This window comes from Squalius cephalus, assembly GCF_949319135.1.
Source record: "Squalius cephalus genome assembly, chromosome: 11".
In the NCBI taxonomy this organism is placed as follows: domain Eukaryota; kingdom Metazoa; phylum Chordata; class Actinopteri; order Cypriniformes; family Leuciscidae; genus Squalius; species Squalius cephalus.
Genome location: NC_137132.1, coordinates 36,302,553 through 36,318,319, shown reverse-complemented (window position 1 = coordinate 36,318,319; position 15,767 = coordinate 36,302,553). Strand labels below are relative to the sequence as shown.

Here is a 15,767-nt window from a genome sequence, read left to right as displayed (position 1 = left end):
TAACATATAGCACCTGTTGGTTTCTTCCCAATGTGTGCTAGGTGCTGGGATCACTGGAACTGATATAGCAGCTCCTGGTGCAACACCTGGTGGTGACGTGGTGGTCGTACCGGGTGGCACTAGGGTGCCCATTGCACCAAGTGGAAAACCAGGTACGAAAAACAGCCTTACTCAAACAAATGCCATGAAGCACAAAGTATATCATGCTTGAGTTGCAGTAAAAATGAGTTCATTCCACAGCAAAGCTTCCGATCCAGACCCCCTCAGGGACTGATGTACCAGGTAAGTACAAAATGGCGACCTCTATGTACTCTCACTCAGTTACATTTTTTCATCTGTTGTCATTAAACTGTTGTCTGTTGTCAATCAGCCAGTGTAAATTATAGTACACTAATGTCAAAGATAATAGTATAACATAAAGTATTTTATTGTGGCCAAGAACTGCCGACTAGGACAGGAAGAGACAGTCTGGCATTTGACCAGTCAGTTTTGTGTTTGTGTGTGTGAGAGAGAGATAGAGGAGAGAGACATTTGAGAGGCAGTTTGTCAGAGCCGAGACTCGAACATCGTGAGAGTCTGAAAATGTGAGTTACTGGGGAGATTGTGAAGCACTAGAGAAGACTTACACAGGCAGATGGCTTCAGGACAACTAAACACCAAACAAAGAAACTAGAGCTGCGTCCAAAATCGCATACTGTCTAGAAGGTACAACATTTGGTTTGAAATGAACTTCGTGACTGCTAAAAAAGTTCTATAGAGTATATGGGTACTAGTATGAATGAAATTCAGATGTACTATATCCGCCATGTTGTCATGTGACATTTGGTGTCAGTTGCATCGCTTCACTGCCAATAACAAATCCTCTCCTGTGGCCTAATAGGATAATGAAGTGTCCAGTATGCGCACTTTTCGCCTACAGTTTTATGAAGACATACTGCTCCGCTCACACACTGTTCTTCATTGTAGGAGACAGATGCTGAATTTAGAACCTATAGTACACATACTACTTTTACCATATCTTTGTATGGTAAGAGTAGTATGCGGTTCTGAATTCAGCAAGAGCCACTAAAACACACACAGCTGACTGAGACACAGGTAAAGACAATAACACTAACTACAAGTTGTGGGAACAAGACACGAGGGCGCAGTGAGGACCTTTAGAGGCTGAAAAAGCAACACAACAAAACCAAGTACTGACACAGCTAGCTCTGAATATGCCACAATAATGGGAAAAAATCAAGTAGTATCTCATTCAAGTAATGGTGCAGCGGTTTTCTGCAAATTGTTGTACAGACAAATAATAGTAATTGGTTTGGGGTCAGAATTGTAGTCCTTATTTAAAAATATGTATATATAATTTCATGGACATAATCTGAAATGAAATAAAGTAAGCTACACACATTTCTCAATAACATCCCCTTCACGTGACAATATGTGCCTCTAAGGGTATGTTTACACGACAACAATATGCTTAAATCGGAGAAGTTTTTCCTTACAGTTTTCTACGACACCATTTTCAAAACGAGCCCCATTTACACGGATCAGCGAAAAAGACTACAAACGTTTTGTGTTTGCGTTTTGGGAGAATCTCAACTTTTTGAGAATTTAGGACAGAAATATACTGTATCACTATTACAAAGTATTCACACTTCTAGAAATAACATTATAAAACAATATATTAATATTGTTGACTAGATCAGGCCAGTTGCATAAACTGTTAAGACTAGTCTTACAAGTTAGTCATCCAATTTTATTCTTTAAAACTGTTAATAACTTTTTAAAGTCAGTAACATAAAAACGTAGATTGGTCTAATTTGACACTTAACAGTAAGACTGATTACCCCTAACTAACTTCTACTTGATCATACTAGTTTTTAAGACACAGTCTTAACAGAATGGCTATGTTAATGCAACTGGCCCCAGGGTCAGTCTAAGTCTAAGACAGTGGGCCTCCTTTTTGACACAACTTACTTACCCAATGGCGCTTACCCAAACTTACCCAATTCATATGTGGAAATAAAGCAGATATGTGCCAATGCGACTAGATATAACACCATAACATGTTGTCTAGGTTTTGTTACTTCTGTTATTTTTGTAAGAGTAGAGATAGTGAGACAGTATTTCCACAAACAATGGTGACTATTACTGTATCTGTATAAACATCTGTCAGCTTGCTGGTATTTTCCTTTTCCCCCTATCTATCAAACTGAGCCCTACAAATAACGATAACCATAATAATTGATAGCTGGTTTCTTTCATCTCCTCCACAACTGCACCCTGTTACGGCCTATAAGCTAGTCACCTCTATGCTGCCTGTCTTTGAACTGCAAGAGTTGAAGGTGGAACATGTTGTTTCTTGGCAGGACCGACAGCTATTGTAGCCACTGGCAAGGCCCCTGAGCTCAGTAAGATCTACTGTATTGCATGAGCAAATGTCTTGTCTAAATGTAGCGGAACTCCATTACCGTTTAGCTCTGGCTTTAATTCTCTTTCGCCTTCCATCTAACCTCGCTGCTATCTGCGCTTGAGTTTGCAGGTCTGCGTTTTCTCAGATGTGTTACTCACAATCTGTACCTGTAGCCGGACATGGTCCAGTGATGTTTTGTGTCTTCAAAACACAACATGCACACTAAGTATTAAGAAAGAACACGATCAGTTTCGAGCAGGGACCAAAATTAACTCTCATCAAGCAGCAAATGTGAGCAAAAATTGGCTTCTGCAGTTGAAGAGTGACTTTAACTGCAGCATTATATATGGTTTAAATCTAATTCAGATCGGAGATAAAACTATCTGTCATGAGCGACGCCAGTGGGAAAATAACCATTGTGCATTTTTCTGGGATCAGTTTTCTTTTTCTCCAGAACTGGTGACACTTGTGACACAAAATCATATCTGAGATAGAGACTGCATCATCTTGAATATGACACTGCAAGTGACACAAATATATAAGGAAAATCAGCTAAATGATCCCATTGTCATTCTGACTATTTTAATGCAAAATGCAGTTTCATTAAGACATTTTTATGGGCAGTCATTCTTCTCAATTCACCCTCCATTGGCAGGTGAGGCAAAATGTTAATTTTGGACCCTGGTTCAAAGTCTTCTGTGCACTAAATTAAACTTCAGAAACTTGTTTGATATTGAGACTCATTCAGAATCTGTTTGTTCAGCTCTTGATGGGTCATTCTCAGGATGCTGTGCCATTTGACAGTGTGCTTTTTAATCACATATTATAATAGAAGATAATAATAACCTGTGACATTTCTCTTTTAAAACACTTTTTGTACCAACCCTGTTACTACCAACATAGTGTGTGGTTAAAAGTCAGTGTGGAAGTGGTTAATAATGGCCTTAGCTGACAACTATATTTGCACCACACCTTTATATTTACATTCTTGTGCTTTGTGATAAAAACAACTTTTGTTTCTTTCTTTCTGATCACTGTTAAGACTGGCCATGCCAATCTAAGTGTAACCATAATGAAATGCTGACGAAGACTGTAAGAGAAACTTAAAAATATATATATATTTTTTTAAAAAGACATCATTTGCAATATTGCAGCATAACAGTCTTGAACAAAAAGTGCAGGGACAAAGACTGTATTTTCTCAGAAAATACATTTTATAAACACACAGACAGTGATATTTTTCATTTGAATAAAAGCAAAAAGTAGGTGGAATTTGTTTTGTTTAAATTTAAAACCCAATACAATTTTGTGGTTATGAATGGGCTTACATCTATTAAAACTTTAGCATCTGCAATGTTATTTTTCCTGTTAATTATATCATTCAGTCATGGCCATTCAAAATGCACTGTTTCCTGAGAATGATATTCATTGTTATAATGTTGCTTGTGTTTCTGTCTGGACTCATCTGACTGTATAAGCTTCTAATCATGGTCTGTTGTGTTACTCAGGTGGTGCGCATGGAGTGCCTGGTGGTGCTGGTGAGTACATGCAGTTTCCTCAATCTACAGCGTTAGACACTGCAGGCGTGGCTTGCCTAGAATTATATGTCCTGGGCTTCAGATACATTAGTCACCCTGAGTCGTGATAGCAGTTGGGATGGCGTCTTTTAAAAGAATGTATCATTCCCTATCAAACCCCAGACACTCCATGTTTATCTTGATGGTTGCCAAGTTTTCTTAGAATCACCGAATGAAAAATATTCAGGAATTGAAGACAAAATTCACAGCCCAAAGTTGTATAGTCGTGCACCGTCTCTACAGTCAAGGAAAATACAAAATGTTCAGAAAACATAATCCACAGGACAATTATGTCAGGTTTTCTGGAAGAAAGAAAGACACATGTGAAATGTGGAAGGTACAAAACACACTGGCAAAGAAACTGAGCAAAGGGAGGAGAATATAAAGTGGAGGGATCAAGAGAAAAGTGAGAGCAGGTGAGAGAGAATGAGTGGCTATCGAGCACAAAAATAAAGAAGAGATCAAGGAGTCTTGTTAAATATATGTAGGCCTATTTCTTTTTTTATTACGTGCATTTCTTGGATGTATCACTAGAGGGCAGTGTAAAATCACTTGTGACCTGAAATATCACTGTCCTCATAATATCTGTGTGATTTCAAGAAGAAGAAAAACCCTGATGAGTGTGATGAGGTTGAGGTTTTTAACCTCGAGAGATCAAACAGTTAATGCCCAACCCAAGACCAAACAACCCAAGACTAAACAATTGTCAAGGTTTTTTTTTTTTTTTTTTTACACGCACCATGGTAATTCCTCTGTACTATAGTCTAGTACAGTACCATGATATTACCATCTGATATTACGTATAGTCTCCCATAATACTTTTGGTGTACAAACTCAGCAAACAGAGTTTAACTGTAGCAACACCTGTTGCAAAAAATAAATATATTCAATCTCCCACTAAGTAAAACCCAGGAAGGGAAAGTTTTGTCAGATGAAAAGGGGAATGGAAAAAAGGGTGGGACACACATGCATCCCAAGTACAGTTTACACACAAACAACAAACAAATACTGTAAACTTGTGAACTTTTGTGTACATATGCTGAAATACTACAAATACCCTTAAAGGCTATGTCATAGGACACTATATTTGACTTCAGTGTAAAGTACACTTTTGTGTTTGCAGGTCCTGGTGGGGTTTACCCCTATGGCTATGGTAAATATTATTAGTCCATCATTAAGGACAAAAACAAATTAAAGACTTACCAATGTCAAAGTCATGCTGAATGTTTCTTCCTCCTGCTGTTTAAGGCCCATTTGGCACTGGAGCCTCTGGAATTGGAACTGGTGTGTTACCTGGAGCCAAACCTCTGAAAGCCCCCGGTAAGATTGAAGTTTCTAAGTACCTTTGCTGCTGATTACTAACCAAGTTTACATGCACAAAGATACTCCACCACTGGAATTATGTGGTCAACATGTTTACCTGACTGCCATAAGCAGCATATGCCTGTGTTAATTGAAATTCTTGGTTAATGTAAACACCTTAAAGTCCCCCTGTAGTCAATCATTTTGTCCCTTAAAACTCATCTTTGATCACCAAAATGACATATTTAAGCATTTTTTCCTTAAAAAAAAAAATTCTTCATGCCTTAAAATAGCTTGAATGTAACTCGGCACCCTTGCCTCATTTAGTACACAGTTCTATGAATATGCAAATGAGCCCCGCCTCCACTCACTCACTCAGCTCAGAGATCCACTGGTTGACGATCACACGTTGATCTGATTGGTTACAAGGTAGTTTGTGACGTCAGAAACACCAGCGATTTCAAAGTGTGTTTTTGAGACTGTCTTTGGTTCACTGCAGTTTTAAGCAGGAAATACTCAGCAATGCTGTCGACTTATGAATTTACACATGGTTTGTCTTAAAGCACATTAAAAACACCACATAGACATATACACAACATTAAAAGCTGGATTCATCATTGTGAATGTTTACGTGTGCATGTATTAATTTAATCAGAGAATGCTAATCGCCATATGTAGAGGAATATCTGCTGCACATGCAAATATATTATATTTTGGAATAATATCTTGACCTCAACCTTATTTGGAAAAGTATGTCCATGCAAGTATAGAAGAGGTCTCCAATCTGAATCTTTGCTTTCCTGTAGCTCAAACAGTAGAGTGTTGGCGCTTGCAACACCAAGGTCATGGGTTTGATTCCCAGGGAAAGCAAGAATTGATAAGAATGTAAATGTGTACCTTGAAATGCAATGTAAGTCGCTTTGGATAAAAGCGTCTGCCAAATTCATAAATGTAAATTAATCTCACTGTATGCCACTATGCCGACTCCTAGTTGACACGGTGTGTGTGTGTGTTTGGTCCAGGTGTTGGAGGAGCAGGCACTGGGGCAGGAGGTGTTCCTGGATTCATACCTGGAGCAGGTGAGCTGTCATGCAAATCCACATTACTTGATACCTGATCACTGTTGCATGGCGCTAACAATACTAAGGTCATAGGTTCCCAGGGAATATGTGAACCTATAAAATGCATGTTTTCAATGCAGTGTAAGTCACTTTGGATAAAAAAGGTTTTTTGTTGATGATGTGTCCCTCCGTAGACTTCTGTACAGAAGATGTGCAATTAGTTAGTGACGGTAGGAAACAGATCTAAGCTACAGTGCCTTCCCACATAACAACATTATGACGCCACAGATCCGGCCCACACATCGGCACATGTGGAAAGATGATCTGGCCCACATGCAGCGTGGAATGACGGCCCTTAGGTGGCTCACTCCTGTTTGCCAGATCTGGGCCACAAGCAGGCCATAGCAATGCCACATGTCAGCCAAGAGCAAAGAAATAAACCAGAACTGGACCTTATCTGAGCCACAAAACCTGTGTATATTAAATATTGAGTCATTCAGCCTTAATAAGCCTGTTAACAAGCAGAATCACTGAAGGAAAGACAAGCAGAAACACAATAACGTCAACTGACTTCCAGCCACAGCCTTAGATGAAATCAGCTGAAGAGAAAAGAAGACATAAATCTGTGAAGATCTCAGCAGAGGAGGATTAAACAACTCCACAAACAGCATTACCAGCGTCACTTACTAACCAGACTGACTTTATTTCTGTCAGACGTCTACAGAAGTTATTAAGAATTAACAGGGTTTAACTCTCATGTGTTTCATTCAAAGTCACCATACCAGTGATTAGTGTTTACTTTAGTTGGGCTCTTAGCTATTATTATAACTTCAGTCTTTTTTTGACTGCTATGACAGTCTGTGTTTACAAAGTTTCTGGTAAACAGGAATGAGTCACACAAGGGTCGTCATTCCACGCTGCATGTGGGCCAGATCATCATTCCACATGTGCCAGATGTGGGCCGGATCTGGGGCGTCATAATGTTGCTATGTGGGTTGGACATGATGTCTTACACAAAGGTGTCAAGAGTGAAGAGTATGCCACAATATCCTGGATCAATTCCTGAGGAGCATTAGAGAGACAACATTCATTCATGTAGTGTTAAAGTGATGGGCAGGCTTGGAAGACAAGGAGCTTTCTTTGCTAGACGGTGTTCTTTCATCCAGGCTGAAATGTCTACTTGGTAAGCCTAGATCTGTGCAGCCACACTAGGATTTTCAGACTGGGACGATAAGATGCATGTCATCGCTGTAGGCGAAAATAGGTCTCTGGGATGTTGTGTATATCAGGAATAGGAGGGGGCCAAGCATCGAACCCGGAAGTACCCCAATCCCAATGGATAGTCAATGTAATTTAGACTTCCCTTCAAGATACCACAAAGGATCTACTTGTGAGGCAGGACTCACAGCAGAGGAGTGTAGCTCATGTGATGCGGAGTATCGAGAGGATAGGTGGGATTGTCCTGTTTTTTGTTGTTGTTTTTTTTGTCAAGATTAAAAAATTTTCACCATAATTATTTTATATTGCAAATGTGACATTTTACATTAAGATTCAGCAAACCACACAGTACCAACATATCACGTACAACAGTGCAGTGACTGCTTTGGTAGCAAACCAATGGTATGTTTGTTTCCTAGTAATCTGGGGCCGTATTCACAAAGCATTTTATCTTACCACTAGGAGTACTCCTGAATCGCACTAAAAGATTTTAGCTAGGAGTTTTCTCTTAAAAGTTATTCACAACGCCTTTCAGACCTACTCTTAGTAAAGAAAAATGACAACTCCTAAACTAAGAGTGAGTCTTCGTTGCTATGGATGACGTCATTACTCATGCACGAGCTTGACTGAAGTGACCACTTTGATTGGCTGATGATTGTAATGCGGGAATGATTCAAACCCCTCCCCTACGATGATGAGTGACAGGTCTGAGAATGCGTGCGCTACACAAGTAGTGCGAAGGATGGAAGATGATGAATAACTGAATAAATAGCCTAAATGAATAAAGAGTAAGGCAAAACAAATAGCCTAGTAGCCTAATGAAACATATGGATTGATGCAATATCTTTGCAACATTATTGAATTAATCTGTCACTATATGCCTCTGCCTACGTTTGCAAAGAGAAGAACATTTTAATTTGATTCACAATGAAACGTTACAATTAGTTTACATGCAATGAGTAGCCTAGGTTTGGTTGTTGTTGGTGGCGTTATTGCATCCCTAGTTATGCCTACAATGCAAAATTGTTCCCTCGCGATTGGAAGCTCCTGTAGCGCCGCATACGCATTTCAAAACATCGCAACGTGAAATGCCACAAAAAGCGGTTTGTGAATAGGTCTTAGTGAGTTAGGAGTCCTCTCGACTTCTTTTAAGCTGTCCCAGACTTAGGTGCTACTTTTAGGGCTAAAATGCTTCGTGAATTACTCTTAGTCAAAAAAATTAGGAGTCCTAAAGTTACGAGTGACATGCCCATTATTTTTAGGAGTTGCTCCTAAATTCGCCAGTTAGGAGCTACTTTTAGCCTTAAAATTCTTTGTGAATACGGCCCCAGAACACCAGACAGAAAGTGTAAGAATAATGTAGGAAATGACTTCAGTTGTGATGTCCTCCACACATACAGCCTTGATTCTGTTAAGTGACAAACACTGCCAATGCCAATTTCTCTCAAAATAGTGAACACTCACTTGAAATAGCTTTCCTTGTGTTATTGGACTGTTGTGAAAGACATTGAGATCATCTTGTTGCAGGTGGAGGGTATCCAGCAGGTGTTGGATTGGGAGCTGGTGGTGTTGGAACTGGAGCTAAACCACCTAAACCAGGTAGAACAATGAACTATACTCAAACATATCCACGTTCCACAACGTGGCTCCACACCATAATGCCTCAGTGTATTTCAAAAGCATTGCCAAGTTCATTTTCAAAGATTTTCCCCAAGAACAAATGTACTTCCCATGGCTATAGATTTATTAATTAACTGCACATTTTCTCCACTGGGGAATTGTAGTGGATATAAGGAAGTGCAAATAACAAATACTTAATGTTCACTGTTTTCCTTCTCTAAATTGTGTGCACTAAGTTTGTGTTGAGTATATTTACCATCTTATTCTATTAACAGGCTACGGCTCTTTGGGTACAGGATATGCACAGCCAGGTAAGGCCCAGCATTAATGCTACAAAGAATGATTGAGGAGAATAGTTATATTTTCAATCAACAAAAAATTTGAAGTGCACCTGTATGCACCAGACTGCCAATTATACAGTATGCTATTCTGTTAACAATACCAGCAAGGATTTTGACATTTTGAGGATTTTGAGGTCTTATGACATGTCGGTTCTCTTTTGACACCAGAATCCTCCCGTCCTCCTCATTACACACATACTGTACATTACACACACTCTTCTGTATTCACTCTCTCTTTCACACACACACACACACACTCACACACACACACACACACACACACACACACACACACACACACACACACACACACACACACACACACACACACACACACACACACACACACACACACACACACTGCAGTGAGGCTGGGATTTGTCTGCATTAATCCTGTGAGCCCTCGTGTGATTTGGTGTCACTGTGTTCCTTCTAGCACCATCCTTTCAGAACAGATTCCCAAATTTGCTTCTCTGATTATGCAAAGACACAGCATCCAGCAAACCCGGCAAAAGCCATCTGTCAGAATACTTGCTGTAGAGAAGAGTCGCAACAAAACTTCTCTGATGTTTCTCCTGAGAAAAATACCGAAATACTCTCACACTTTCAGAAGAGATCTCAACAATCTCAATCTTTGTTTACATTTGCCAAGATACTAAAGTCTTTACAAATTATAATCTCAATCTATATGTATCCCACCCTTTTGATAAATACTGTGTCTTAGATAAACAACAAAATCTTTGAATCTTTCCTTCCTACAGGTGGTGCAGTTCCAGGAGGATATCCACAAGCATATCCAGGTAGCTTTTTATAGAAATAATCCGTTGCTAAATTCATACTGCATCTCCATATGGACTTCAACCCCTCTGTTATTGAGTACATCTCTCATTTAGAGGGCCATCTCGATGGAAATATGCACATTTAATAAAGTACTCGTCTGTCTTTAGCTCCATTCGACCAAATAGTGTGCTGTATTTAACAGAGGATCAGTGCCTGTGTCACAGATCAGAGACAGGCAGGACAGGAGCAGAACCTACAGTGGTTCAGCCCTTGAATGAGCTTTATTATAAACTACAATCACATCTCTGTTCATGATAACCATAATAATTTTAACACTCAGAATTATTTTGGTAATAATAGAGAACATTCACTGTTGTTCTGAAACAGGAATGGGCCTGTGGATACACAACATTGCAGGCAGAGGAGTAACAGAAAGAAAGCTCGGACATTTACTCTAGTTTCTCGAGAGCAATAGACCAGGATTTATATGATCCCTAGAAAAATACCATATATTTAGAATTGGTTTCGACTAATTACAAGGTAAACACAGTTTTGAAGGGTCTAGAGTTTTCCTCTCATGTTGGGTTTTCATTATTTTAGACTTACTAACATGACAAATAATATATAAAGAAAGAAAAACAACTGGTATTGAGCAATATGTCTAATTAAACCTTGTTTCAAGCAAAGAAAACATGTGATAGATGCAGTTCCCACCAAACGTTAGTTGATCATGTTAGTAGTCAAAGTGTGCTAGGACACCTGAGTGAACTTGAGGACAGCTTACCTAATACATCTACTAAAACACAGATGATTCAAACACACGGAGCAAAAATGATGAAGAAAAGTGAAGTTCGTTCTGTGAGAAGAACAGTGCAGAAACAAATGCTTGCTGTAATATTTTAACATTTAGACATTTTTAAGTATATTTTACGTCCCAGTACTTATAACTATGCTTGTCAGTACCTGATACTTGATACCATAAATTCAACAAGGTAGCACTTTATTTTACAGTCCTGTTCCCCATGTACATACTATGTACTTAGTAATTACAATAAGTGGGTAATAACTTTACTAGCCCTTAACCCAACCCATGTAGTTACTGTACCTTACATTACCCAGTACTTTCTTGGGTAAGTGCAAGTACTGTAAAATAAAGTGCAACCTGAAACAATATATCCTGACAGATAATAAGCTAAAAAGAGCCATTGTTCATTACGGAAGGACATGTAGACATTGACCCACTGAAATCTGCTTGCTATGAAAAGTGTGGGTTGAAGTGCAAATATCATGCAAAGCATATTTGCATTTTGACCATAATGTCAGTGTCAGGGCCTGCTAATTCTCACGCTCAAGCTGCTGTCATATACGACACGCTGTTACGTGTTAGTCATTATATAATCACAACGTGGAGATGTTCGGTGGGTTTATTATTATTTCCATCCAGATGTTCTTGGTCACAGCCGGTCATAAATCTCCAGCTGGAACAAACAGTAATCCTGACACTCTTCTTATGGCTGACTCACCGTTATTCTTCATTTAGAGACAATGACACTCAATCCCTCATGGGGTTTGAATGGCTCATAATAAAGTAATGATTTCTTGTGTTTTAGGAGGATATGGAACAGGACTGTCACCACAACAAGGTACAAGCTCTTCCAAACCCCCTTAACATGCACCAGAGGTTGCAGTTGTATGAGCTCTAGTTATTGGACCTTACCTCAAAACCAGGGGCTTCCACTCCTGCTCCTGCAGAGTTCAGCTCCGGCTTGCCTCAACACACCTGCCTGCAGTTTCTAGTAAGACCTTGATTAGCTGGTTCAGGTGTGTTTAATTGGGTTGGAGCTGAACTCTGCAGGACAGTGGCCCTCCAGGAGCAGGACTGGACACCCTGTTCTCAACTATATAAATACAATACAGTAGAATCTTCAAGCTGTCAATTACCATGCATTGGAAGTAAAACAAGTTCCAACCCTTCTGAACTCATACAAAAGCTTTGTACATTCAGTTTATCATTAAGCTTATCACGCTAGCTTTGATGTCAGTGTATTTTACAAGAATACACGTTTTTTTGTTATTTCAATTAATTTGGAGTTTAGAGATCATGTGCGAAAAGGAGCTTTTGATAAATTGTAATGTTACCGCTAAATTACAGTCTTGATGCTATAGTTTGTGGGGGTACCACAGCATGAAATGACCTTGTACTTTTTTTTTTCACAGCCAAAGCAGCCAAATACGGAGGTGGACTGACAGGATTCCTGGGAGGAGGTTATCGAGGTACGCCAGAATGATCCGAGTCTGCAGTCTGCTGATGAGACAGATTTAATCCCTGCCGCCACATAATCACTGATTTCTCATAATCACTGCTCTCATTTCTGATGTCCTCAACTAAACGTTCTGATCCTAAATCACACCAAACACTGGCCTACTTCTTCAAAAGTTTGGATTTACATGATTCAGCGAACATACGCGAGTTTATAAAACAGAGCCACATCGGTTGACGTCATAAAGAATTCGAGATGCTGGATGAGGATCATTCCAAACTCGCATTCAGTTCTGACTCCATTCAGACTTGAAATATCCAGATTTCTGATGGATAAAAAGTCCCATTCAAAATTTTGGTAACACATTACAATACGGTTGTTACGGTAAGGCAGGGACAAAGAGAGGCCAGGGTCTAATCCAAACAAGTATGGAAGATGACAGTCCAAAGATAAGAACATAAACGCAACAGCTTCACAGCAACAACGGGTGTAAAAAGAAGGAAAACTGAAAAACAAGTGTTACAAGAGACTAACAAGAAACAGGTGTGAGTAATCAATCACTATGAAAGAAAAACTGGAACTAAACAAAGGGAGTGAAACAGCAGGACAACAGAAACAGGAAATATACTTCAAAATAAAAATCTGTAAACACAAAACACAGAGGAAATCATGTCAAAGGTACAATGAGAAATACATTTGTTACATTAATCTTTGTTAATGTTAATACAAATGCAGCTGTTGATTGATAGACCTTGGAAATCAACAAATGGAACCGTATTTTAAAGTGTTACCAAATCTTGTTTCAGCCACAAAGCATCTTGTCGTTTCACGTTTCAAGGGTCAGAAATCCTCGTGTCACATCTTCGGAACCCAAATGAAGTCATTTGCAGTATTTGATGTACGCCGAGGTTTTGTCTCACGTGTGGTGTTGTTCTACAGGTGGAGCGGGCTGCCAAGGAAAATACTGCGGGAGGAGAAGAAAGTAAACGATCTCTTGAGATGTGAAGTGACCTCAAGAAACATGGTGCTACTGCATGCTCTAGAATGTACTTTTGATACTCAAACAAACAATCCCATCATGCACAAGTGTTATGTTTTGTTTTGATAGTAAATATTTGTAACAAATCCAAATCCAGATCCATAAAGCGTCTAGCGTTTTGTGGCATTAATTCCAGTCCTGATTGTTTATGGCACATTCCATCATGTTACTGTTTCCGGTTGTAGGGTTGCATATGTAACCGGGTTCATTAGCTGCCAATGCTTTTGCGTTGACTAACTGTAAACGTTTTAAGCGCCGACCTCTTCGTTTTGGAGCTCTGACACCACCGGAAGCTCTTTTGTGCAGTTACAGTCACGATCTAGCTCTCTAGACTCTTAAAATAAGGGCATTTCTTGCCAACGTACGTAGTATCTTGCCCGCACAAGATGTTTTAGCGTCCCTGTCGTGAAAGCATTGAGCTCCAGGAGTCCTGTCATACTGCTGATTAAACTGAAATACTTCACATCTGGCCGTGCTTCAGCTTAGCAGTTTGCTTGTTATTTTTGACCCTTCACCAGCTTTCTGTGCAGATGAGCCTTACAATTACAGTCCTTTATGGGCAAATCCCCTCCAAAAAAGAAGTTTTTTTTTTTTTTTGCATAAAGAAATTTAAGCCATATTTAAGCATTTTTTCCACCAAATTTTTTTTTATAGTAATGCGTTTTACTTTTGAGGGGTTACTATTTTTTAATCATTATTAATTCTTATGCTCAATGGTTATGTTATATTCTCATTACTATAATACAAACATGTTCTTGACATGTTTTGTGAGATTCACCCCTCTAGATGATTAAGTTTTTCATGAAGCATGAGTGAGTGTCTTTTGATTTGAGACACTCCACCCATGTGTTTTTACAAGTAGGCCATAAAATGCGTGCGAATGCATTTAAATACATTATGCTAAGAGAGCTTTGTGGATGTCAGAACGCACGCCAACTAACAGACCCCTGACAGCGACAAGCGTGCGGCTCGATCGCAACACTCAGTCCTGCGCAGTGTGTGAAGTATGAAGAGCAGAAGTGAACCACGGCTTGTGTCTAAGATCAATCACCTTGTGGGAATCTATTTTGGTATCTGTCTGGTGAAGGGAACAAATTGAAAGTAAACGTGTAAAATAGTAATCATTATGTACATTATGTATGTTTAAACCTGGAAGATTAAAAGATGTGCTTATGTTTTTCCCTGGACCCGGGGACTACAGGTGCTTCCATCATTTGACCAAGAATGTGTTTCGTTAATCATTGTGTATTCACATAGAATTAGTTTATTATATACATATAAAATATACATAAATCATATGCTTACAGTAGGTTGGATCATTATAAACAGGTTACTTTGCCTTATGTTGTTTGTTTTGCACCATTTGAACTTGACATGTTGACCAATTATCAAGTTTGTACACATCATATGACATTTTTTTTTGCTTTAAATAGCTTGTGCATTGTAGTCACTATGGAACTTGCAAAACTGTGTGTGATATTTTAAGATGTGAGTGACTGTGTGTGTGTGTGTAGGTTATGTACGTAAATCCCCCTAAAGTGTGTGTGTGTGTGCGTGTCCGTCCCAAAAGCCTCACTAGCCAATGTACTATCAAACATATAATGTGTCAATTTTTGCTATATTTGGTTGATACTGTTTTTCGATCCATCTGGAGAGACACTTTATCATGTATTAATATACCTGGTGCTGTATTTGACCTGCCTGTGAGCCCTACCAGGTCTTCTCTATTGTGCCGTAGGATTTCCATCTTATTTAAATAAAGGGGCGGGGCTATTGCACTTTTTCCACAACCTATATTCTGACTAGTTCCCGGAAATCCCGGCATTTTACCTGCTCTAGTGAAAAATTAAATAAAATATTTTAAATAAAAAAAAAACAAGCGTCTCTTGGTATGCATGGATGTGTCAAATATAAATACTTTTTTTCCCGAAGCATACTAAAGCAATGAACCCCAAGAAGCCTTGGCTTACAGTGCTTTTAGGACAACTATGGGATGTCGCATCGTGCCTAAAACCACAGCTTCACAGGATTATTGCTTTTATATTAAACCGCTACAACATTTACCTGCAGGCTTCCATAAAATAAACACACAGCTACAGTAATACTGATGAAATGAGGTCACAGGTGTGTGTTTATAGGGTATTTTACAACAGTGTCGAAT

At 39.1% G+C, this 15,767-nt stretch overlaps 1 protein-coding gene across 10 annotated transcripts in view; it reads left to right on the top strand.

Moving 5' to 3' along the window:
• elna (elastin a) overlaps positions 1-15,292 on the top strand; it is a 90,144-nt gene extending 74,852 nt beyond the window's left edge. For 8 of the 10 annotated variants that reach the window (XM_079885636.1, XM_079885643.1, XM_079885641.1 and 5 more), the window contains 13 exons: positions 42-152; positions 241-282; positions 2,364-2,405; positions 3,916-3,945; positions 5,108-5,137; positions 5,233-5,304; positions 6,309-6,365; positions 9,093-9,164; positions 9,461-9,496; positions 10,288-10,326; positions 11,917-11,949; positions 12,524-12,580; positions 13,507-15,292. In XM_079885636.1, coding sequence (XP_079741762.1) covers positions 42-152; positions 241-282; positions 2,364-2,405; positions 3,916-3,945; positions 5,108-5,137; positions 5,233-5,304; positions 6,309-6,365; positions 9,093-9,164; positions 9,461-9,496; positions 10,288-10,326; positions 11,917-11,949; positions 12,524-12,580; positions 13,507-13,553 — 668 coding nt within the window. In that variant the 3' untranslated portion in view covers positions 13,554-15,292. Of the gene's footprint in view, positions 1-41; positions 153-240; positions 283-2,363; positions 2,406-3,915; positions 3,946-5,107; positions 5,138-5,232; positions 5,305-6,308; positions 6,366-9,077; positions 9,165-9,460; positions 9,497-10,287; positions 10,327-11,916; positions 11,950-12,523; positions 12,581-13,506 lie in introns of all 10 variants that reach the window. The other 2 variants (XM_079885637.1, XM_079885639.1) reach the window with 2 other exon arrangements.
• The last annotated feature ends 475 nt before the right edge of the window (positions 15,293-15,767 follow it).